We start from the raw sequence: 26,170 nt of genomic DNA, 5'->3' as shown, positions 1-26,170 counted from the left end.
ATAAAGATTTATAAGAATTACACTCTGGAGATTTTCCCTGTATAATTTAATAGGATCGATATGATTGACCTAATATTATTCGACACTGTAAAATGTCCAAGAAAATTTGCAAAACATAACCGTTTGTTAATTTTTTATTTGATTGAATCAGAAGTTATGATGCAACTGTGAACATCTGATAATGTCAAGGGGTAATTAAGGAAAGGTGCAGAGTCTCTTAAATTGTCATTCTTGACTGTAGATGGTGGGTTTCCATGGCAACGCTCGTAACCAAAAACCCAAAGCATCATCTGCCTTGTAAAAAAACTGAACCAATTGTCGGAGTTTAATAGATCCTTATTATTTTGTTTTCTACTTGGGTATCCATGATTTGGTCAATTTGCAAGATCTAGAGGGCGCTGTGTATATGGCCGCAAGTTGGTGTGGGTAGTTGGGTGACTGCTGCTTGTTGGTGTCTGTGGGCGGGGACATGCGTGTGCGCACTGGGGGGGGGGCTGTATGTGGCTGGGCTTTTGGGGGGTCAGGTCAAAGGTCAGGTCAAAGGTTACATCAAGGTTCAGGTAAAAGGTTATGTCAAAGTTGAAGGGTCAGGTCAAAGGTCAAATTAAATATATATATATATATATATACATGTACAAGTTTAAACCAGATGGAAAAAAATAAAGTTCAAGCACCACGTTACAATTTTGTTCGCAAGTGTGGTTTATTTTTTAAAACAGTGCCCTCAATATTTAGAAAAAAGACTTGGTTACTAAAACAATTATTAAACAGCACCCCCAACATTTGAAAAACATAACTTAAAAGAAAATAACTTTAAACTTGACAAACAGCGCCCTCAATTTTATATTACTCACCTTGAAGCAGGCGCTGTTCTAGAACCAATATTTTTTGGGGGGGGGGCTAGCAGGGTGGATCCAGAATTTTTTTTCAGGGAGGCATGCTGAAATGTAGACCGGTTATTTTCTCCACACTTAGGCTTCCGAAAATCAATAGGTGAGGGGATGCCATATTTTCAATGGGGAGCGCCAATAAAATCCTAAAATCATTCACACTATATTAACTACAAAAAAATGCACCCTTGTCAAGACTATTTCTTTAGGGGGAGACTGTTTGCATGTACATCACAATCCTTTTTGCTAATGCAATTTCTTTTTACGGAATTTATTTGGGGGGGGGGCTAGACAAAATTTGGGGGGGGGGGGGGCTAAAGCCCCCCCCCCCCCCCCCCTAGAGCCGCGCCTGCCTTGAAGTCGGTTTAAAAAGGATAAAACAGCGCCCTCGGTGTGCTAACAAAACTTTGAATTCCGACCACATAAAGCAAAGTTGAAATATATACAGGCACAGTTCTTCTGGGGATAGACTCTTTTTTTAACTCTAAAAAATGTGTATTTTAAAATGTGCTATTGCCACTAGTGTAAATAGCCTTAGAATGCAGGATAAATCATCGTAGATTTCAAAATCTTCCCGCGCCTGATAACAACTCTGAATTTATGCATATAAGTTCATAACGGACGGAAATAGGACGACAAAAGTTATGTAAGCTAGGTTTACTTCGAGTGTTTTTTTTTTAAGGATTTGCCACTAACAATTAAAATGAATAAGTGATTGTGAATAGAGGGGAACTCTATTGTTGATTTCATATACCCTGTTGCGGATCTAGGGGGCGGTACCCCCCCCCCCCTTCAGCCGTTAACTGATGTTATGAAACTTGTAAAATGGGGCCAAATATAATAAATAGAATGCTGAAGTTTCTTAATTTATTATTCAATTGCCTTAGAATGCAGGATAAATCATCGTAGATTTCAAAATCTTCCCGCGCCTGATAACAACTCAGACAATTGTATAGGATTAATACACATCATATCTCGCGCGTAACACAACATGAAAACAATAATTTAGAAAATCAAAATAAAATACATAGTGTAATTATGTTTTTTATTCAAAGATACAGTTTTCTTCCATTATCTTCATCCATTGTATTTTTTTTCAGGCAAACTATAGACCTAGCAATTTATGACAAAACTATGAGTTGGTTCATATTTTACAGTTCCCCTTTGCGCATGGGCGTATGACCACTGGTCCCTCTGTACTTGCTGCCGTGTTCATGTGAAGGTGTGTCTCCAACATCCCGGACCTTGTCTTCCTCAAACTTGTTCAAAATCTCCTGCAGAATAGCAAAATAAGCAGATTATAAGTGCAATATACAAAACAAAACAAGACAAGCAAAGAAAGGCTGGTCCCAGAGTGCACACATATGACTAAAAAAACCAACAAATTTATAGAATAATCTGTAGTGGTCCCGTGATGGCAATGAAAAATCCATGTGGAGACTTGATTATTGCATATAAGTACACGTGTATCATGAAAGTACACTGCAAAAACTGTAGTGTTAATTTAACACCATTCGGTATCTATATAGGACAACACCAGTAAAATTTAACACCAGATGGTCCTACATAGATACCAATGGTGTAAATTTAACACTCCAGTTTTTGCAGTGTACGTACATAAAAATCGGCGCCAGACTAATGCACATGATATGAATGTGTAGATTCCACATATACGCGACTCGTAAAGGTGCTCCCAGACCGGTGTAAGTCACAAGCATATAGGTAACCAATCAAATTCACAGGTGACAGCCAGCCAACCTGCCTGCCTGCCTGCCTGTCAGGCAGAAAGAGGACACTTAGCTGGCTCTTTATCGGACCCACGAAAGTAAAATTGATAATTTATTATGAATTCCCTTTTCAGGAGCCATGATCTTGAGCCATACCTGCACTTGTTTAGAAATCTGACCGTCAGCGATGTCGCATAGGATCATCATCTTCTGCCCAAGATTGATGAAAAAGGTGTCGAACTTTGAGAAATGATCAAAAGATGAAGATCATGGTGAGTTCCTTCCTCAAAATGTCTCAGATAATCCGACAAGGAAAGAGTTAATCACTTAGCTTAAATGACATTGTAGAATATTAGATATGAAATTTCCAATCGGAGTTTTTTTGTATGAACATTGCGCTTGTCCAGGGTCCAGGGAGGAAAGACGGGCGGAGGGGGATGACAAATTTGCCGACAAAACATCCGTGCTGCGGGGAGGTATAGCCGGGCCAGTGAATCTTTCTAGCCAGCTGATCGCTGACAAAGTGTCGGAGGCTAGCGTAGGTTTACACAGCTCAGAGAGAATGAATTAGAGTGTACCTTGTTGATCTTTACAGGAAACTTGTCCATGTCGTGTGATGTAATCTCACCATTGCCATCAGTATCGAGCATTTGGAACATCTGCCGCACAGGATGAATACAATTTAAAAACAAACAATATAAAAACATGTAACTAAAAAAAGTCAAACAGATCAAAGGAATAGAAACATTTCTTGTTCCATTATACGAATGAGCAAAACATAAAAAACAACCTTCCATGACCATCCCTATGTATTTTTGAACAAGAAATTACCCTGTAAAAAATTACTTGCAGTTTTCATTATAAACACAAGACTTGTTGACAACACAACCAGACGGATTTTAAGAAACCAAGATTGATATACCTGGTGAGCAACATGCACAGCTTCCTCCGTCCAGATCTCACCCTCCGGTCCTGACAGCATCTAGAATTCGGAAACCGAGAGTAAACTAAGTTTTAGAAAAAGGGGAATAACTAAAGGAAGTAAACTTCACCAAAAGCCGAGGGTCTCCAATATCTCTTTTATACAGATTTCCTAACGCGAATAATTATACGTTTTTTTATCACTTAAAGGCACATAGGATCACTTTTGTTTATCCCAAAAGCATCCTATCGAATTATTATCAAAAAAGCTCATTTTGGATGAAAAATCTCAATGGTACTAAACACTCCGTGATATTATTCCGCTTGGTTTGATGTCATTCAGAAGAAATCAAGAAATGTATGTGATTCCAACGATGAGTCAATTGGCTGATTTGTGGAAATACAGAGTGTTATGGACGAAATAATCTTTCGTAATCAAAAGGGTGTGCGTGGTTTTCTTTCTTTCTCGAAAAGTGTAATACCCATAGAGCTGAAACTTAAACAGGTTAAATTTTGGAAATTCTTCTTTTGAGTTAGTGTTATTATTTGAACGAACAACATGCATGAAAAGCAATTGATCATAAAGATGCTTATATTATGCGTGTTCAGCAGTCTCTCGGTTGCTACTAAACGGTATATTAGATTGACTGAAACTTTGAACAAGCATCGACAGTTTTTGTGTTCCTGTTACCATGTCCATGAATTCCAAAAATTGCTGCTCGGTCAGCGATTCCGTCTCCTCCTCGTCCATAAATGCCCTCAAACTTGCTCTGCAACAGCAATATAACAAAATACAACTTCGGAAAATGTGTAATCGTCACCGTTTTCAAGATATTCCGTTAATAAAAGGTGAGTATTTCCAGCTATATTTTGGAGGAACTATACTATAGGCAATGAAACTTACGACGGGTCCCTGACGAAATCCACTTCTGGGTGGAGATCCCTCAGAAAGCCTATGCCGGTGTCCGGCTGGTCGTGGTACGGGAATCTGACATCGGCCAGCGAGATATCGAGCTCCGGGTCCGGCCTGCCGCAGGACTCCGGGGAGGGCACGACGTAGGCCTGGTGATTCCACCAAATGTTGACTGCAACGTTGCTGCCGAAGGAATTCACCTGATGAATCCTGAATCAGTGATTGAAAGACTCGGCAAATATTCGGGCAGTATACCATTATAAAAGTTAAAGTTGCCCTCTCCATACTATTTTCGAGTTCACCCCAAATAAGTAATGTTTTTTTTGCTAATTCTTCTGGCAATACGAAAGATTGATATTCACTTTTGAATTGGACATCCGTTGAAAACTACTACTATGGATAACTACTTTACAAATTTTACTTTACAGACAATTATTCAGGCTGATAAATGTGGACTATAGGCGCAATAGTAAGCCTAAATAATATTGCAAACAAGAAAAATAGATATAAAGACTTTTATCAGTGTTACAATCCGACGGAAGCGGGAAATTCTTGTCATGACAACTGTGGAGTAAGAAATTCGAAGATCATGCTACATAAAATTATGCGATGCCGTATGGTGTTTGGCGTGCATGTCCTTTCCAGTGTATGTCTTTGGATGTGGAGTGGGTTGGGATGGAGGATTTGTTTTAGCCTTATATAATGGGGAGAGGGGGAATGCATTGTCATAGACGTTCCCAACAAATACTGGGGCGAGGGGGGGGGGATTTATACCCCGTCCTGCCGTGCCGCCTGAAATGAGAAGTAACCCAACTGATTTTGGGACCACATTAAAGTTGCGTCTCCAGCTCCCCCCGTGTTCTTCGCAAGGCCGGATCTAGAACACAATTTTTTGTTACCCGAAAAAGTGGGTCAAAAGTAATAACTCAATAACTAAACATGGGCCGGGTTTTTCGGTCAAGGTCTCTATCAAAGTCGTGAATTACTTTTTAATTGCCAGAATGTTAAAAAGTAATTTAGAAAGGGAATCTATTTTGGGGATGAAAGTGGAAAACTGCACGGGGCCTGATGCATCTTAAAAGAGGCATGGCGATGACAATGATACTTCGGGACACGGGAAAATATGCACTTCCAAAGTTCAGAGACACTGCACGCGGAAAAAGCTTGACATTTAACATCAATGTAATAGTATTTTCTCAAAAAAGTGAAAGTAGATCAGAGTAATCACAATACATTATGTGAAACAACTTCGACCAACTTAAATGTTGTATTATGTTAAAAAAAAAAGGGAAGGTCCCAATCTTCTCCAGAAGTGATTCTTCAATCTGCATACAGTTGCCAATCAGGAAGGAAAGAGTGGGCCTGCGGAAAGTCAATGTTTTCTTACTCTAGTTTTCTTTTCTTTCCTTCTTTGTCTTGATTGTTTTGTTGACACGCGTCCAACCATTAGTTTATTTACCGATCTTTTGGGACAGCTTTGGGACTTTCCCTCTACTTGGCTTTTCGAGGTCCGTGTGAAATATCCGGCAAAATGACTTATTTCCTTGTAGAAAAAAACAGATGTTTATTTTATTCAGCTTAAGGCTCACAAATGCTCCACATTTTTGTTTCGTAAAATTTGGGGACAAGACCGGGTCCAATTTTGCGGGCGAGGGGGCGTGCCAATAATTTTTTTTGGGGGGGGGGGCATTTAAGGGGGTGGTTAATTTCTGGAGGAGCACTCAATTGTTTTAAAAAGAAATAGTCATTTTGGCCCAAGCTCTGAGGGGATCAGAATTCGAGCTGCGGGGAGGGAAAGCCACTTCAGAAGTGGAACTGAGTGGTGGATTTTGTCGCAACTTCGTTTCTTGAACTTTGAAAAGTATTGTACCGTAATTGGTTAAAGGATCAAATCTGGAAACATGCTATATTGTTTTTGTTTCCAATAAAAAAAAAACGATTGCAAACATGTTTAAACTTGGAAAAGTTGATCACTGCCTATTAAATATGAAACCTGTTTTGTAATAAAGATGACTTGTCGTTTTAAGGTTAAACTTTTATATCTGCGCTCTTCAACAAATTCTCTTTTTACTGACGAGTTTTCAATTAAGGTCATTTCAACGAGCAGGAAAACTTTGTCTCCAGTTTTGGGCGTCTTGCAACCCTTCAAAAGGATTTCTTAATGTGCGCAGAAGCAGATCCGCCTTGCAAGTAGACTGGTCCCTGGTCCTTATACATTATGGATACCTGTAGGGGCGGGAACGAGTCTACCCTGCCAGAACTAAATTATCGTCGGGCTACAAATACTGTAAAATTTGGATAGCAATTACATTTGTGTATTCAATTACATTTGTGTATTCCATAAATACGTGTGAGTCGATATTTTGCATTTGACAACTCATTCAAAAGTAATTAACTTTTGTTTGCTAGCAAAATTTGCAAGTTTAAGGCGTATCGAATCAGTTGCGTTTATCCCAAAAGTAACCTACCAAATTATTCCCATATTTACTTGGATTAAAGGTCGTATTGGTATAAACACCCCGTGAAATTATTCCATCTGGCTTGCTGTCATTGAGAAGAAATCAAGAAATGTAGGTGATTTCCAACGATCAGTCATTTTTGACTGATTTTTGGAAATAAAGAATGTAATATAGACGAAATCGTGAGGAGTTGTTTATGGGTTTTTTTTTTACTGTGTGCTCAAAAAGTGTTACATCCACTTAGCTGAGCTTTCAACATGTTAGGTTTTGAACATTCTTCTTTGGATTCTGAGTGGTGTTTTTATTAAAAACGAACAGAATCCATGAAAAGCCGATGATCCTTTGTGCATTAAAAAGAAGATATCACAGACTGAATATATTTAATATGCCATTACTCTGACCATTTGAAAGGTAGGTAGATGCAATCGCCAGCTTGCAGTTTCGCTTCATGGAACTCCAGGTTCCTCAGTTCAGGGAACTTGTTCAAGTCGACTCGTTCCACGTCTACACTCGAGTAGAAGCCTTCTGGATGATCGTAAATAATCTAAACAATGGAACGTGAAACAATGACCTTATTTCTACCTAGAGATTTTTTGGGGGTAATTCAAGAACAATACAAGGCAAGAAAGATATGATGAATCTGAGTTGCTGATCTCTCTATTAATGCCGTTTGCTTACCTGTTCTCTGTAGCGCGTGTAGTTGACGAGGAGGAAGTCTTTCTGGCCCCTGAACAGACAGTTGATAATGTCAACATAGTCGGTGTGTACGTGGGACTTGGTACCTCCGCTACTGAACCACAGCATCTGTCCACAAGAAAAGGGAAAGAAATGTCGGCTGACAGGTTAGGCAAGTTGCGGTTGGATACATTGATTTATTGAAAAGTTGAACAATGAAATTGACTGGAGTTGAGCTTGCAGATGAACCACAAATGAACCACAAAATGGAAACTGACTAGTCAGTTTCCTTTTTATGGTTCAATTGAACATTTGCAATTAAAAAGTGAGCTTCCTTTCGTGGTTCATTTGAAAATTTGAATTAATAAAAGCCGTATCCTCTCTGAGTGATCCCCGTTTGGCATTTTCCTGGTGTGATCCCTGTAGATGCATGGTTGCATGCATGGCATATGGTTCATGGCTTCTGACTATAACAATAACGGAGCTGGATAGCATCGGAACTTATCTTTATATGGACCAGTCTTCATACTTACTGTTTCCAGCAAATTAGCAGTGACGTTGGTACAGTGCAAAGATGGCGGGATCAGCACATCTTTCCTGAAAAGACCAATATAGCACCAGAGTCACAGTCTACATAACATTCTGCATCCGTTTACGACTCAAATATAGTTGATACAAGTTGCCAATGTCGACAGACATGGCGAATTTAAACCTCCCTCTTGGGCCGCCAAAAAATATCCGAAAATCGCGCAGAAAAAAGGCAATTGGCTGCTATACACCCCACTCTTGGCAGCTAAACCCCCTCTTGATCTAAATCTAGATCCGCCCCTGACACGGTTGTCGTTACGCGTTGCGATCACACATTCTCATTTACCGTATAAAACTCATGACGATCACAAAAACATGAAGAATACGATGAAAGGGGAAATAAGGCAAACGAAGCATTCGGATGACGATGACATTAAAATACACACAAGTTCAATGCCCTTCAACCTATGGGCGCTTTATAAATGTAAACCGCAAGTTGAGACATGAAAAACAGCTCCAACTTTACTTAAAACTTGAAAACTATGGAAGAAAATTATTTTTCGTTGTACATAAAAAATGCACTTACTTTAGGAAATCTGGGACTCTTGCGACAAGGTACTCATCGGTGGTTTGGTATCTGTCCAGGAATTCAGCGAAGGGCATCTTCATCTTCGGTAACGGTCTTTCTTCAACCTTCCGCATCTCCACTTTGATCAGCTGCTGGGACTCGGGCAAGCTCTTCAGGTACTCGTCGGTCCACTTCTGGAAGGCTGGCGAACGCCGAGCTCCTTGCTTGATGATGACGGGGACGGAAGGGTAGACATAGCTGCGGAAGAACTCGTAAGGGGAAGGGAAGTCCTGGATCACTGAGACGGGGAGACGGGTAGCCTCTGAAGCCAAGGGCTTGAGATGACCTGGTAATGAGGTGGGAGGGGAGGAGGATTGAGCATCCTCGGCACCTGACTGATGTAAGGATGCCATGAGCCAGAAGATGACGGAGATGATCTTAGTAGACTTCATTGTGAAAGTCTTGGAGTCAGCCGGAATGGATATCACAACAAAGCTCTTGGGACTCTAACTTTCAGTCCCTGGTAAAAGATATTTGCACAGAACAGATTTTTGCGCACACTGCCCGGTCGTAAGTGATAGGTAACGGTCAGAATGTCCCTCGGAGCAACCCTCAACAAAGAGCCGTTACTAGCGGGTAGGGCAGGTTCCAGGGCCGTGAGTCACGGCATGGTCTATACACGTCCAACCCGTGGCCGCCTGCTCGTCCCGGCCCGTAGCCTTTCGCCCAGGCCTTCGTGGCTTATTAGAGCGGAGGAGTTGCGAAGACCCGAAGCGACAGGAGCAAAGATTAAGTCAGCACGCGCGAGTGGCAAAGCCACGAGGCCTTTTGCAACTTGATTTTGTTGAATTATTCATAGTTTTTATGCAAATAAGAAGCGTGCTGAAGGTTAACCAATCACAACGCGGATTTTGCCTAGTCGCTTCCATTTTTAAAAGAAGGGTGAGTAAGGAAAACGTAAGAGCAAATAACTGTAAAATAAGTTCATACCCTCAAATAATTTGTTGAAATACCTTTATAAGTAAAGTTAAAATAAGATAATGTAAAAACAATTACGCAGTCACGATCTCGTGGAAAACTAGACTCGCATTTTTTGTTTTTTAAATTTTGTGCAAGCATCCGACGTGACGCGTCAACGCGTCCGCGTCGACGCGTCCGGGTGGTAGCCACGCACGCACGAAAAGGCTGATGATTGGTTGGAATTTTGCTACCCTGTTGGGGTAGCAAAAATCGAGATTATAAAGAAAAACATAAGAATTTCTCGACAAGTTGCAAAAGGCCCTCGTGGCTTCGCCACTCGCATGTGTGGTCTCCCTCTCCAGTCGCTTCGCGTTCGCCGCTTTGAATGCGGGCAAGTTAAGCCACGATGGCGTTGGTGAAAGGCTACCCGGCCCGCGGAGAAGGAACCCGGAGCTCTGCAGTTCCCCTCCTCTTCTGTGATTGGCCACGGTTCCCATGACGTCATGCTTTTTGTGGAATTTACACTGCATAAACTTTTCTTCAAAAGGTTTTGCTTGAAAATCAGGGCCCACCAAACAGAACAATGCCACACCACATGCCAAAATAAATTAATTAACCTAGAAAAATCATGCAAGGGGCGGAGTTGATCCCCAGAGTGGATATAAAAGTAGCGCACAAGTCAAGTCGACATCACTACCAGGCTTCAGGATGGAACTGAAGACAAGTCTTGTCGTTCCGTTCGTTCTGTGTCTGCTACTCGTTTGTCTTCGAGCATCAGGTAGGTTTAGACTCACACTTTTATATTTCTTTGATGACTGAGAGTTATGGTAATATGGAACACCTCATCGATGTTAGAGCACGCCCGACAGTCCCTAAGCTTCTATCGATTCCTCTATGATAGTAGTCTGTCTCTCTCTGGCTGGGCATCCCAGTGTCTGCTTTCATCAGCCATCAGACAAAACAAGCTTGCTCATGTTGTCTTAAAACAACCCTCTCGATACATAGCTTGGCACTGCCTGTATCCTCAACTGCACACGAACTGTACTATTATGGTCTTGCCACTACTTTGCCACAAAGTAGTGGCTCAGAGAGCGGCTATTTGCGCTGCATGCATCGTATGCGCTTGTTGCGCTCGAATTACTTTCAGAATGGCTACAACTGTCACGGTCGAAGATTACGACCGTGGATTGTGTGATTGAATTTCCCTATTATTTTCTCCACTCCTTCAGATGCATGCCGTGGAGGTCGCGGTGGTGGAGGAGGACCACGTGAGTACTTTTAGATAACTTTATTGTATCTATAAAAAAGGCCTACGGGCAAGTGGTCACTGTTTTCACGAGGCCCCCATCAATGGAGAAACCATTGTGCACGCTTTTGTACAAAACAACTGCCCTGTGAAGGATTATCTGAACAATAGCTAGCACAATGATTTCGCCACTGAAGGGGGCCTCCGTGATAGAATTGGCGCGTGCCCAGATTGGTCTATACTTGGATCAGGAACTGGTTCATTTTAGTGAAGTGACTACGGCTAGCTGGCAGTAAGCACACACTTCGAGGGCAAGTGGCTTTAGCCGCTTCCATAGGCGCATGCTTGTGCAAGTCATAGCCAAGAGCTCAAACACGGCCTCCATCTTTGTACTTTTTTATTTGGCAAAAATTCCAGCTTTTACTACTGTAAATTATCAGAAAGAACTCCGTATATACACAGTTTCACTCTCCATTATGGCCTCATTCTAATATTAAAAAATACAAATAACAGATGTGAATGTATTGCATTTATCTCCATGACGCAGAACTGTACGTCACGCAGAACAGTGCGTTATATTGTCCCCTTTTTGGATGTCATGCTGGTGACAAAAAACTTCATTTTTCAACATTTTTTTTACCAGAATTTTTAGTCTATTATTTTGTTCATTTATTCCAAGATAATTTCCCCCTTTTTGAGTTTGAATGGTTTTGGAAAGTGTAGAGGAACGGCCCTTTTGAAAAGTAATTAACTTTTTGGAACAGGACATCATGGAGATTTTTTGTGCATTGGAATTTTTTCACACTCTCTCTATTTTGGGCGTCTCTAACCCTCCGAAATAGGCCTCTAATGCACACAAAAAGATCGAACTGGTACTTTTCAAACTTCTCGTGAAATGATTCCGTCTGACTTACTGCCCTTTAGGAGAAACCAAGAAATAGTGGTGAGCTCCAACGATCAGTCAATACTAATTGACTGATTTTGTTTGGTGATTGCTTTAGGCCAAGAGAGTTATTGACAAAATCGATTTACATGCAAAGATTCCCGATATTCAAAATAAAAGTCTGAAGGAGTGAAGAAAAAAAATATTGAAGAGCGTTTTTTTTTTTTTTACCCGTTTCACTTAATTCCGGAAATCTTTCCATGTAAATAATTTCAATAGTAGGTACAAAGTCCATTGAGCAAGAGAATAGCCCACGCTGTGATCATTTTGCTTTTCATGCATTGTATAAGTTTCAGCTCAAAAAAGGAGGGGAAAAGAGAAGAGGGGAAAAAAAGAAGACGAGGTGCGAAGTCATAAATATTGCTGTTAATGCACATTATTTTAACAACACGGTGTTTGGGAAATAATGTGCTTTGCCCCCTCTAGAAAAATCATGCCGACGCCCATGCATGCACACACCCATTTGATCACGACTCCCGATTTTATTCTTTAAAAAAACCCAAAGCAGTCAATAGACTGAAAGTTGGAAATTCATTTCTTGATTTCTTGTAAATGACAGCAAGCCAGACGGAATAATGTCACGGGGTGTTTAGTACCAGTGCGATCTCTAATCCAAGTAAGCTTTTTGACAAGAATTTGGTAGGCTATACTTTTGAGACAAAATTCCATAATACGCCTTTAAAAATGTGTGCTTGTATAGCTCCAGACAGAACGGCACCGAAGTTGAAAAGCGGAACCTGTCCTTCCGACAAAACTGAGTACGCGAACGCTCGATCTACGGGGCTGCGTGTGTCTTGGAGCGATCCAAAAGGGGACGACCCAAACGGGGCCACGTGAGTAAAAACCTTAGGCCTAAAGGGGTCCATTTAATGGATTTTTAAAATTGCAATCCAAAAGTGTTTCATATTAACTTGATCTCCATACAGCCTTTTTAAAGGCATGACATGTCACCTACCGCCCCCCCCACCGATCGACGCCAATGGTCTTTCATGGCGGAAACTTTAGTGTCACACATTCTGCTTCAGCATAAAATCACCAGAAACTTGTTGGTGTTTGATGTGGTTCTTCTTCTCTTTTCAGGGGTTCATTGTTCTTGCAGTATATGACAGTTATACGCATAATATAAACGTATCATTTTTTTTTAGATTTTGAAGAGAAAAACCCTAATTTGAAGAGTGTGTTCCTAAAATGACATTTTTAAAAATACATTTTAAAAATGTATTAAAACAAAGAGCACTTTGCAAAGATTCCCACTTCCCCAAAAAGAGGATGTCTCATTATGAGCTTTTATGCATTTCAGGGGACTAGATATTTGCTAAAATGCATGCTCCTGCAGTTAACAATTGATTTATGGACTTAATGGTGTGCCCCCTTTAAATGAAAAGAAAGGTTACATAATTTTCTAGAAATGTGCAACGGAGGCTGCGTGCTGCAGGGATTGGATCCTATCTTGTTCCTTCCCCGCCCCCCCCCCCCCCCCCAATGATGCATTCTAATTCTTAAAATGTGTTCAAACATGATTTGTTAATGCTCTGCTGGGAAAAAAGACAAGACAACTTTCTGACCGTGGGAAAAACACTTACGCCTGATTTACTTTACTCACTGTGTAGAATTATGCATGGTTGAAAGTTAAAAAAAAAACGTTATGTGAAGCTACCCGGCCGCACAATCGGCATGGGCGTCGCCAAAATTTCTTTCTTGGGGTGGGGTAGGGGGCAAAGCACATTTCCCCCCAAATTCCTTGTACTTTCTCTAGCATATTCTCAATTTGTATTTTTAATTTTTTTTTAGGATTGGCGGGGGACATTTGCCCACCCCACCCCATTGACACCCCTGCAGACGCCCATTTTGTTAAAATTTGTGTAAAATATAGCAAATATTACTTCACACCTTTTTTTTTTCTTCTTTTTTCTCCTTCTTTTGTTGTTGTTTTTGTTGCTTTGTCGGGAGGGGGGCATAGTATAAACACGCAATGAACAATATACATAACAGTCAAAACGGTCGATATTAAAGGAAATGTACATCATTAGCTTTTGCTGTAATTTTCAGAAATGAATTATTTGGGGGGTTATAATAGATCAAAATATTGTTTCACTGACATGTTTAAAGTCTTGTGTTAAAAAATGCTGGAAAAACCAAGAAAAACAAAAATGTTCATGTAGTCTGGTTCCCTGACGCAACTAAAGATGAAATGGAAAAATCCGGAAATTGTAAGGTAAAAGGAAACCAGTCTAGCTGGCCTGCACCCGTTCATGAACACGGAACCAATAGCAAACAAAAATGGACTGAACGAAAAATGGTAAATTTGGAGCAGTAGTTGAAAAATAGTTAGGTTTTTCCAACGGTGGTCGGCCGACCACCGTTGGAAATGTATACAAAAGTACCATTTTTCTTGAAAATGACTTCACAATCACACCAGGTGCCATAATTTTACAGGATGCTTTAGACTGTCATTTACCTTCAGTTCATGCTTCATCCTAGTAAGGTATTTCGTAACCACTTGGTAGTTTTATTTTTTGATGTTTGCAAATGTTGTATTTTCCCTTTAACAACGAAAAACCTATTAACTTCTTGGGGATAGAATCACTTTCGACCCCCCACACTTTCCAAACATTCTGAGATCCTCCCTGGCCCAACCTCGTCCCCAGGGTGTCGAGCAGTACGCGCCCACCACTACCTGCTCTCTCACCCTGGTATTGGATCATTTGCATGTGCAAGATTTTTGAATACGTATGCAAATGAGGAACAGTCTGGTGCCTGGATATGCGTTACACATTAGCGTTTGTTTTTGTATGCGGTGTCTGGGGTAAAAACAAAGTCAATTCGTAGCAGCGCGAGCACGGCGTGAGTTACAAAAACACGATTTTTGAAATTAAACTGTTACGATCTTATCGAGACAACATGCAGTATCATATTTCATATTAATATTGGAAAGGAAATTAGTATTTTCGAGAAGGCGTGGACGAATTATCGCGAAACACGTATTGCACGTTGTGAATAATAGCACCAAGTACACGATAAAAATCCATTACTAGCCAATTGCGGTATCTAATCAGGATACAGGAAGAAAGTTTCCTATCCGGGGTTTACTATTGGAAACGCGGTTGGAAACAAAGTAAGCACTGGGGACGAGGTTGTCCCTGGCCCTGCTACGTCTCATGACGTCACCATTACTATCAACTTCGTTCTCATATAATGGCTTTCTATGGAAAACCCTGAGAACGAGGGTAGTTAAGATGGCGGAAAGGAAAGCAGACGATGTTTCAAACCGTTAATTTGTTGTTCTGGTATTTACTGCGCAAACACCCCTCAAGTCGTTATCTGTATCTGTATAGCCTGTATCTGTTCGTCCACGTACAAACACCATCTTCTGATTCTGGTTGTCGCATACGTTGGTCGGGTCGTGTGCAATAGGTTATGGGATGAGCGGTGAGGTTTGTTGATGGCCTGTACTGTATTGACGTCTGATCTGGTACACGTATCGTTGCAGTTCGTGCAATTTCGTGTTGGAATTTAGATATATGCTAACTTTACTTCTGGAATCAGAAGACTTCTCTCCGTCAGCAGAGAGAAGCCTTCTGTTTCCAGGAGTGCGCTAATGTTACTCCTAGAACTATGAGGCTCCACGTAGTGGAGGAGTACGCTAATGTGTGCAAATGAACCTGGAAATTACACGAAATATAGACGTCGGTAATCCTTATCTTTAGGACACCTCTATTTTTTACGAGTTTTGTTCAAAACTGACTTTTGCAGATGACTGTCCATTACCAAAGTGACTTTTGCAGGCTATTTTCTGGTTGTCATCGTCGTCTTTTACCCCTTAATTTCCCTCATAAATCAAAGCCCTGCCCTCTTTCTCAAAATTAAACCTGCTGATATTCAAGAAGGTGTCATTGCCAATTGTTCAGATGTGTCAAGAAATATCAGAATGTCAATTTTGAGTGTCATTTAGTCAACTGTTTTGGTGAGTCTTTCCCTTCCTTTATTATAGGAACGGGGTCCTAAAAGTGAGGATTACCTAGACGTCTGAAAAAGGGGGGGGGGGGATTCATTTTTCTATCGCTCTATAAAAGAGGGTGGGTGTGCTTCTAAAGCATAAATAAATAAACTACAAACAAAGTCTAAATGTGAAAATAAAAACTTGACAAAGTTCTACATTTTCAGGTACATGTCCAAGCGTGGCCTCTATTTACGGAGGTAGTCAAGTGAATTGGCCACATTTATGGGGCTACCCCTAGAACTATGGGTATTACACATTTATACTCCTGGGTGGAGAGAGGCAATTGTAGTAAAGTGTCTTGCCCAAGAACACAAGCACCATGCTCCCCGTTAGGGTTGAACCCACGTACCACGGCACGTGAGTCGAACACCGTAACCATTGGACCACAGTGCTCCACATTACCAGATTCTTCATTTCTCAAGATGTAATATTAACAATTTAACAAGAAATACATTTCACGTAAAATCAAAAAAAAAAAATGAAAGAAGAACAAAAAAAAAGAAGAAATAGAATAAGATAAAAATGTATCTCCAAACACGTCACCAATGCACTGACATCAAGAGGGCGGTAGTATTTTCAAATCACTTAAATTAGATGCAGCTATGATATAATTTGTTGCCATAAATTTCAAGCCAAAGGCCCTATTTTTCCCCCAGTGTGCGGAGAACTACAGGCCGAAGCAGCGGCAGCTACTTCAGTGAATCCGGGTCACCATATACCATCAGATACTCGGCAAGGGATAGCAAAGGCAACCAGAATGACTACCTTTGTTCATTCACAATCACTGTGAAGGGTAAGTGTTGACAATGCTTTGTGAGGTAATTATTGTTGAGCGCAGACATCCGAAAGATTCTTACATTGCCTTGTCTAGTTCCAAGACCGATTTGACTTCAAACTCATCGGCTCTTGAGTTTTGAGTGTTGAATGGTAACATCCTTGCAACCAATGAAAGATGTTTTCACCAGTTGATGTTTTAACCTGCCTAAAGGTCTCTCACCTGACGAGGCCCTAAATTTGTTTACATGCAAATCCATCCATAACTGTGAGTTATCTTGTCAACAGACAACTCAACCAACCAACCAACCAACCAACAAACTAACCAACGCTGATGAAAACATAACCTCCTTGGCAGAGGGAATACAACCTTTTGTGTAGTTTACAATACACAATGTGACATTGTCACGTGGCACTTTGATGTCATACAATTGGAGCTTAAGTATAAATGATTGACATAAGCACGCCCAAGTGGACAGGAATGTTACGTAGAAATATCCTAGTTCTGTCTTGCAGAGTTTTTTCAAGTTTTATGTAAATGATAACAATTAAAAATCTCATCTTAATTATACCAATATCTCACTAAAAACCTATCTGGTCAATGTCTTTTGTTCGGGAAGAGGGTGAAGGGGCTTAAAGTGACACACTTATTGACGGCAAAATTTAGCATAATGGTCATCAATGCAATGTTAATCTAAACAAATACTCATGTTTTTCATTTCCTTTCCCCTCTCCCTTAGTAAGGAGGTGTGGCACCCACCCACAATTAATCTGGGGTGAGGTTTCCTGCACCGATCATAACCTTTATGGCTCCAAATGCACCATCACATGTACGAGTGGCTACACCCTGTCAGGGACATCTCGACGAACCTGTGAGAGTAATGGAAGGTGGTCTGGTACCACACCACGCTGCGGACGTAAGAGCAAATTCAACTCATTAATTGCAGTTAAATGGTTCGTTGAATCAGGAACCTGCATGTACAGAATTACGTTTGAATTGTCAGCATAAACTTAGCAATATTACAAGTTCTAATTATGAATGGATCGGCGGTTGTGAAGTTACAGGCCCCGTTCCTATAAGAGAGTGAAAATCTACTTTCTGGATATTGGACTCACCCAACTAGAAAGCAATATTTAAAACCCACAGAAGCGACATGGATAGAGGAAAACAACAATGAAGATGACAAAATGCAACACGAAAATAACGATGGTGATCATTGTGAATGTGCAAAATCGCATTGATTCGCATATGCCATCGACTGAAAAATGCGTAAGAAAATTGCATTTTCTACTGAAAGACACGGTTCAAATTGCCAAAATAGGGTTATCAGAATTGATAGAAGATTGCCTAAGATTGCTGGTCATTTTGGAATGATAAGAACAAGTTTAAGGACTAAAACAAAAGAGAGTTTTGTGGAAAAAAAATATATTCAAACTTGGGGTTTTCTAAAATAAACACTGATTAGACCAGTGTAGAAAGGTGTTTCAGTTGCGAAGGTTTTCATCAGATGCCACTAGGGCAATTCCATGGAATTATAAACCCCAATGAAAAAAAAATCAATAAATTAAATTTTTTTTTTTTTTTTTTAAAAACTATTACCAGCAATCCAGTGTCCAAGCTTACCCGGTACAACCTGCTCAGACTCCAACAACTACCGCAGTGCGTGTACCCACTCCTGCAGTCAACCTGGCTTTAGAATCGGCCAGGGTCAAAGTGGCACCAGGTTTTGTACGGCCAGCCGCACGTGGACTGGGTCCACCCCAACTTGCGTAGGTCAGTAAATGAACAAAATATCACAGGGAAAACCTTGAAATTATTTAACCGTACGTAGAAAATACCATATCTGATGTAGTTATCTTACCATGCAATGAAAATATAACATAGACAGCTATGATGCTATCATACATTCATACATGGATAATACCGTATAAAACAATAATCATGCATGGTCAGAACTTATGCAATCCCTAGACGCTAACCTTTGATTTAAAAAAATAAATAAAAGCCAATGAAACTAGCCTTTCTATTTGCAAAAGTGTTTAGTTGGACTCGGGCCATTATCACCAGCCAGGCCCCTTATACTAATTTTCTTTATCATCTCTGCACTCTGCAGATGTTCAAGATCCAACAATAACCTGCCCAGGCATCATCAGAGCTTTCGCTGCTGCGTCTCAGACCTCCGCAAATGTCACCTGGGACCTACCCGAAGTAAGCGACAATGCCAAACTCGACATCGTCCCTGAGCTGACAACAGGTCTGCCACCTGGCTCGTTGTTCGGTAGAGGGTCTCACGCCATCAGTTACCGGGCTCAAGATGATGCACGCAACACTGCAGCATGCTCGTTCTCTATCATAGTCCAAGGTAAATTGAAATATCACTGTATGTTATAGATCATGCATTCAAAACCCTGAAATACTGCCTGCCACATTCAAAACGCAAGTGTCGATCATATTACACTCCTACCGGTACATGTAAACCAGGGTTGAGATTTGTCAACATTTGTCCTGATTTCAGGATTGTTGTCAGGATTTTTCCTGATTTCAGGATTTTGGTCAGGATATTTCCTGATTTCAGGATTTTTGTCAGTTTTTCCCCCTGATTTCAGGATTTTTGTCAGGATTTTTTCCTGATTTTAGGATTTATGTCAGGATGTTTTCCTGATTTCAGGATTTTGTTACTTAATTTAGTAAGGTTTTACTATCAACGTGTTTGTACCTATGAAAGTATATAGAACAAAAGAGACGGGCATTGTAAGAGATGTCTTCAGGCAAGCACAAACACCCCGCTATCATAGGCCTCGGTGACCCTCAAACCCTCTGCTGAATGCCAATTATCTTGAATTAGCTTGAACCTTTGTCATTGCAGTGATCCAGTGTGCAGATCTCTCCTACCTCACTGGTCAGAGGAGGACGTGTTCATCACAGTTCAACTACGGCTCTGTCTGCCAGTTTGAATGTCGGTCAGGCTTTGTGTTGACCGGTGGTCAGGCGAGTATTGAATGTCAGAGACAAGGAGATGCAGGAGTGTGGAGTGCACAGCAGCCAACCTGCCAAGGTCAGTACAAGAAATACATACGATGGTTTACATGGTGATGAAGAAAGCAACACAATAAGTTTATCTTACACTATAAGAAGATTACAGAGTTGTAGACTTGTAGTAACGCTTCGATCGAGTATGTACTCTGCTAGATTCCTAACGCAAAAAAACCCCGCATGCTTGTCAGTTTGTAATTATTCAGCAATTGGCCGGAGCAGCCCACAAAACTCTCAACTTATTTCCAGTGGGGTCCCTTGGTAGAAGATGTGGAAGGAAATTACAGTTTTAGAGGTGGGAGGAAAACCCCAGGCAAAATCCCGGTTGTTTACTTCTGACGCAGCGGACATTTTGTTTAAAACGCATTTTATGGCCCAATTGGGCACTTTGCAGGCCCTAATGTCCCTTTAATCTATTTTTTCAAGCAACAAAATAAGATCCTGAAGTGACAAACCTGTATGACTGTTGTCAAAGCCTTATAATGTGACGCAATATTCCACTGGGCATTTTTGTAGCGATAACATGCCCCGCACTAAGCGCTCCAGTCAACGGTGGATATTTCGGCAACACCAACTGCTCGACAGCCTATGGCTCTTGGTGTCGGTTCTCTTGCAATGACGGGTACCAGCTGACTGGCAGTGGAGTCCGTCGCTGTCTGTCACAAGCCGGAGCAACTGAGGGATTCTGGGATGGCTACGATGCTCTTTGCAAAGGTAGACATCTTAAATTGATCACGTACTCTTGCCGTATTATAAACTGCAGTACAACAGTATACTGTGGTGAACTCGCTGGAACCGAGGAATCAGTAAATCTACTAATAATCATTCTATTGACTCGCGCACGGACAATAGAGGGCGCTTTCTGACCGCTTTTGAGAGTCCTTTGGATTGGACACACCCGGTACGCGTACTGGTTTGTTTGTGTATTTGCGCAAAGTACACACGACAAATTTGATTCTGAATGTACACAAAGCCATTGCGTCTTCACGTGAGCGTCACGTGCTGTCAGCAATGCCTTCAAGAGTTCCTCCCAGTGGTGTCCCCCAACTCTCCCTTTGTGGCCCTTGAAGGGGTACTTGTGCATTGATCATTCTGTGGTCAGCAGCATACATGGGACTAATTCACGAGTCGGCCATATTGAATTGAAAGTTAGTATAAAAAATTCTAAATTTTTGGATTGCGAAGAGAAATGAAAGTTAATTTATAATAAATTCTAGTCTGCTTCAATGAATAATTAAAAATTTGGAATTAAACATTCCCTTATGTTTAAAGCCATATTAAAAAAAAAAATGACAGTCAAATATGGCTGCATTGTGCCTGCATAAATAGTCTGGCACCATCCTATTCAACAGTTAACAATAAATGAAATATATTCAGGGAACTCGACAAAAATGGCCAACTTGTGAATAAGGCCCATTGCACCAGTTGGGATTTTCTTACCTTTATATGAATTGTTCAAATTTCCTTTCAGAATGTTTGCCAAGCTAGCAGTCGTATTTCATCCGAGTTCAATTTTTCACAAATGAAGCGAAGCAAAGGAGCAAATTTGAGAGCCGCATTTTGTAACTAATTCTCTTCTACACAATTAGCTCCTACGTTGGGCATAATCCCTGACTCTCTCTTCTCTGTTCAGAGCAAACCTGTCCACGAGCCTACATCCCTGCCAATGCTTACATCAGCAACTCACAGGATTGCCCAGCTACTGATCAGATCCCAGCAGGGACTACATGCCGCTATGCCTGCCAACCAGGCCATGTACTGACTGGGTCTACTGAGGTGACGTGTGGCAACGATGGAAACTGGAACTCAACCTTCCCATACTGTCAAGGTAAAGAGGTTTATAACCATTGATCAACGTTTGTACCTCGGGTAGAATTATGCCGCATTTACTTGGAACTCAAGTATTTCAAAGTCATTGTGGGTGGCATGGGTGGCTTGTGCGTAAAGCGCTCGCCTCTCACCAAGGTGACCACGGTTTGAATCCTGGCCGCGGATCGCATGTGAGTAGAGTTGTGCGTTGGTTCTCTCCTGTGCCACGAGGGTTTTTCTCCGGGTTTCCTCCCTCCGGAAAAATCAAACACTTTCGATCTCAGGCTGTGCTCCGTGGTCATATATGGGTCGATGTGGCCGGCAGCCATAGGCGCCTTCACGTGCCAGCGGCCCGACCACGTTGTAGCCGCGTCCTTCGCAATTCAGCACACCAGCTGCGAGTAAGGATGATTAGCCTCCCAAATTATTATTAGTATTATTATTAAGTCTTCAGAAATCACTTGAAAATATCAATTCTTGAAGCCCCATTGACTTTATCATATCTTGTTATTGTTATTTTTTGCTTGTAGTTATCACCTGTGACAGCAGTGAACTGCCCTCACCACAGAACGGCTTCAAGAATGGCTGCCCCCACGCAGAGGAAATCTACAGCACGACGTGCACGCTGGGTTGCAATCTGGGCTACATGCCCACCCAGCCTACTTACGTCATGTGTACTGACGACGGGAATGGCACGGCAACGTGGGATGCCAACACGATCATGTGTGAAGGTATATGTGACTCATCAGCCTTTATACATTTTCAAGTTTTTACCCCAGGACAACTCCGTGGGAAAGTGAATGTGATACATCACTAATTTATGACATCTAATGAGTGGAAAACAATTACAGGCCAAACTCCTTTACGTCCTTGTCCATCCTGTTGTCAGACTTATGTTTCATTTTACGGAATTGCTCGCAAAGAAATGGTTTGTAGATAAAACTTATACGTGTTCACGTATAAATTCAAATGTGACTACTCTAAATGAACAATGGCACATGAGGTGTCTTGCCAGATTAATAGGATAAACCTTAGCACACGTTAGATCAGGAACTGTTGTTAACCATAGTTTGACTAAGCCCCGGTTCAGACAGGCGTTCCAGAGTCGCGCCGAACCAAATAGATTAGGGGCGACTCCAGGTCGACCTTATTAGAATTTTGGTTTCAGACTTTGGAACTTAATACAATGGAGTATTGTGTACAAACCAACAAACAGCGGATCTTAGCAACAAGTCAGCATTATGCAACATTGATGCGTGGGTGTCCCTTCACTGCGCAAACGCGTATGAATTCCTGTTTAAGAGCTGCTAGCAGTCAACGTTGCTTTATTATCAATGTTGTGCTGCTGTTTCCTAATCATTGAGCTAGTTTGTTTTGAACCAATGTAACAGAGGAGCTCAAACCTGCTTATGCAATCTTACAGCATTGGCCTAGTAACCAGACTTCAAAACATTTTTCAACCATCCAAATTGGCTTGGTTTACACACAGCGGTCCAATGTGATCCACTGGAGATGCCTGGTACACCAGGCTACCTGCCTTTGTCCTGCACACTCAATGGAGTGGCGGTGACGGATACAGACCAGAGGCAGAGTTACGGCACTATCTGTGTGGCGTCATGTGACCTGGGATTCACCAGTAGCGGCTCAGCTAGTCGTACGTGTCAGCTGACCAGCCAATGGGATGGCGTTCCTCTACAGTGCACAGGTAGGCATGTTCTCTTCTTCTGTTGTTGGTCGGTGAAGAGAGTTGGAAAGATTACCCCTTAATGGGCTAAATATTGCCCATTGTGTGTTCACCAGATGCATAAAAGGACTTCCAGTAAATAGCTATTTTGAATTGCTTGATATAACCCGACCCACGTTGTATGTTTTGAATATGAGCAGATATAACCCCACCCACTTTATATGTTTCCTATATGAACAGATATAACCCCACCCACTTTGTATGTTTTCAATATCAACATAGACAACCCCCATCCACTTTATATGTTTCCTGTATCAACAGATATAACCCCACCCACTTTGTATGTTTTCAATATTAACAGATATAACCCCATCCACTTTATATGTTTCCTATATCAACAGATACAACCCCACCCACTTTATATGTTTCCTATATCAACAGATATAACCCCATCCACTTTATATGTTTCCCATATCAACAGATAAAACCCCATCCACTTTATATGTTTCCTATATCAACAGATATAACCCCATCCACTTTATATGTTTCCTATATCAACAGATATAACCCCATCCACTTTATATGTTTCCAATATCAACAGATATAACCCCATCCACTTTATATGTTTCCTATATCAACAGATATAACCCCATCCACTTTATGTTTCCTATATCAACAGATATAACCGCATCCACTTTTAATATATGTTTCCTATATTAACAGATATAACCCCACCCACTTTATATGTTTCCTATATCAACAGATATAACCCCATCCACTTTATATGTTTCCTATATCAACAGATATAACCCCATCCACTTTGTATGTTTCCTATATCAACAGATATAACCCCATCCACTTTATATGTTTCCTATATCAACAGATATAACCCCATCCACTTTGTATGTTTCCTATATCAACAGATATAACCCCACCCACTTTGATGTGCCCACCTGACATCACGCTGTTTGCAGGACAGAGGGCCAACTTTGCAGTTGTGGGCTACGAGTGGGAACCAATAGTGGTAACGAAAGGATCTTATTATAGTCAAATTAACGCATGTCTGTTGACGTCCAGTGAATAGCCAATCTGAATCAGTGAAATCAGACCAGTTGTACTAGACGTGTCTCTTGTTCAGTAGTTATGTACGTATACATGTATGTATGTATGTAATTGTTTGCCAATTGGCCAGGATAATCCACGAAAGTCTCTCGACTTATTTCCAGTGGGGTCCCTTGGTAGAAGATGTGGAAGGAAATTCCAGTTTCAGTGGTGGGAGGAGAACCCCAGAATGATATTCAAGGGAAAACCCACAGAATCAAGAAGGGACTGAAAACCCAAATCACATAATAGCCCAGGCATGATTCGAACCCACCTGATCCCCAATGTGACCACCTGCCTTATCATTCAGGTGGTGGATGCCAGTGGTGGTATCGCGACGCTGGACAGCATTAATGGACAGCCGGCACCAGTCAATAGAAGCTCCATATTCCAGGAAGGGACACATCGTCTGGTCTACACTGCAGTGGACGGCAGCGGTAACAAAGGGGATTGCAGTGTCGCTGTGAACATCATAGGTAATGGCAATATCAAGCCACGTTTTACTCTATTTTGGTCAAGTTTTTTTAGCATGGATAATGAACTTGAATTGATTTAATTGAAGTTATTTGTCTAATTTGGCACAGATTACCAACCTAGGTCTCCTTTCCTTGTTTAATTGCGTACTCTGTTCACATCCGTGGTATGGACTCAATGCATGAGTGGCAGGTGTTAATGCTGCCGTGTATCGCTCTGTGGATCCCATTTATCCCATTCATGCAATAGTCACCAGGTGCCCGCCGTTGAACAGTTCCCAGAACAGTGAGACCAGTCTGGTGTCAGGCCAAGGGGAATGTGATAATGCTGCCATGTTTGGTTCAGTGTGCATCCCATTAACCCTGTTTATCCCATTTTACCCCAGTTTATATCGTTTTTTCCTGTTCATGCAACAGTCACCAGGTGCCCGCCGTTGTACGGTCCTCAGAACAGTGAGACCAGTCTGGTGTCGGGCCAAGGGGAATGTGATAATGCTGCTGTGTTTGGTTCAGTGTGCAACATCAGCTGTGAGGAAGGTTACACACTGTCAGACAGCAGCCAACAAGTTACAGCTGAGTGCGTCAAGAACATAGCGTCGTCTACAGTGGGTTATTGGCAGAGCCCATCGGTACAGTGTGTCCGTAAGTATTTTCAAGAAGGCGTTGTATGCAGTTATGTGAAACTTGGTTAACAGAATTACTTGAAAAGTAATAGTTAATCTCCTTGAAGAAACATGTTTTTTTTTTGCATTTGACCATCAACCAAATTTATTGACAGTGTTTCAGTCATAAGTATGCTTAAACTTGATTTTTATATTTTTTATTTGTCTTCATTGATTTTCCGTGCATATATTCGTGACAGGTTGTGTTTGCTTTGTTTACTTTTAAAAAATGGGGTATTAAAAAGTAAGAGATCACAACAAGTTGAAATGTAAGCGAAATGTATTGATAAACAATGGATTTAATGTGACGGACCTTGTGGTATCATTTACTCTCACATCATGATGCAACATCAAAAGTGATAACAAGCTTTGCAGCTTGAGTTCCAATATCATTATTCGATTTATTGTTTTCTCATCAGCCAACATATGCCAAGTACCAGCCGTCCCCAACGGTTACATATCAGGGTGCAACGACCAGGTGGTGGATTACCAGTCATCCTGCGCCTTTGTGTGTAATCCTGGTTACCGTAGCAACCATACATCCCTGAGTAGGACCATGAGGACTTGTCTGGCCGATGGGACGTGGACCGGAGTGCAACCAGTTTGTGAAGGTAAGGCAAGACTAAACGTGCTTTTCACTTACCGTTTGGTCACTATACTGTCGCAAACCACCCAGCCCAGTACTCCCTGTAGCGCCCAAAACTGCCTGAACAGTGAATAAATGTACACTGTATTACAATTTAGCACTTACATTAAGAAACTGGCAACAAGTGCTAAAGAAGTGGAAAGGCTGAAGATCAAAT

The 26,170-nt window shown here is 41.3% G+C and overlaps 2 protein-coding genes across 2 annotated transcripts in view; one reads left to right on the top strand and one right to left on the bottom strand.

Moving 5' to 3' along the window:
- Positions 1 to 1,918: 1,918 nt before the first annotated feature.
- Positions 1,919 to 9,534, bottom strand: LOC119727339 (lysine-specific demethylase 8-like). Its single transcript, XM_038199193.1, has 10 exons — positions 8,700 to 9,534; positions 8,119 to 8,182; positions 7,589 to 7,714; positions 7,312 to 7,454; positions 4,443 to 4,661; positions 4,230 to 4,308; positions 3,540 to 3,599; positions 3,196 to 3,276; positions 2,774 to 2,857; positions 1,919 to 2,164 (listed from the first exon to the last, which is right to left on the bottom strand). Exons 1-10 carry the CDS (start codon positions 9,131 to 9,133, stop codon positions 2,042 to 2,044), a joined length of 1,413 nt encoding a protein of 470 aa, XP_038055121.1. The 5' UTR covers positions 9,134 to 9,534; the 3' UTR covers positions 1,919 to 2,041.
- An 815-nt stretch (positions 9,535 to 10,349) lies between these two features.
- Positions 10,350 to 26,170, top strand: part of LOC119727282 (sushi, von Willebrand factor type A, EGF and pentraxin domain-containing protein 1-like) — a 46,759-nt gene continuing 30,938 nt past the window's right edge. The window contains exons 1-15 of the mRNA XM_038199136.1: positions 10,350 to 10,419; positions 15,067 to 15,259; positions 16,487 to 16,623; positions 17,345 to 17,521; positions 18,208 to 18,378; positions 18,719 to 18,967; positions 19,472 to 19,660; positions 20,155 to 20,352; positions 21,272 to 21,466; positions 21,978 to 22,178; positions 22,937 to 23,152; positions 24,055 to 24,155; positions 24,543 to 24,708; positions 25,123 to 25,347; positions 25,787 to 25,978. Coding sequence (XP_038055064.1) covers positions 10,350 to 10,419; positions 15,067 to 15,259; positions 16,487 to 16,623; positions 17,345 to 17,521; positions 18,208 to 18,378; positions 18,719 to 18,967; positions 19,472 to 19,660; positions 20,155 to 20,352; positions 21,272 to 21,466; positions 21,978 to 22,178; positions 22,937 to 23,152; positions 24,055 to 24,155; positions 24,543 to 24,708; positions 25,123 to 25,347; positions 25,787 to 25,978 — 2,680 coding nt within the window. The remainder of the gene's footprint in view (positions 10,420 to 15,066; positions 15,260 to 16,486; positions 16,624 to 17,344; positions 17,522 to 18,207; positions 18,379 to 18,718; positions 18,968 to 19,471; positions 19,661 to 20,154; positions 20,353 to 21,271; positions 21,467 to 21,977; positions 22,179 to 22,936; positions 23,153 to 24,054; positions 24,156 to 24,542; positions 24,709 to 25,122; positions 25,348 to 25,786; positions 25,979 to 26,170) is intronic.

This window comes from Patiria miniata, unplaced genomic scaffold (assembly GCF_015706575.1).
Source record: "Patiria miniata isolate m_02_andy unplaced genomic scaffold, ASM1570657v1 HiC_scaffold_20, whole genome shotgun sequence".
Taxonomy (NCBI): Eukaryota; Metazoa; Echinodermata; class Asteroidea; order Valvatida; family Asterinidae; genus Patiria; species Patiria miniata.
The sequence above is the reverse complement of the archived record's forward strand: the minus strand, read 5'-3'. Positions and strand labels throughout refer to the sequence as shown.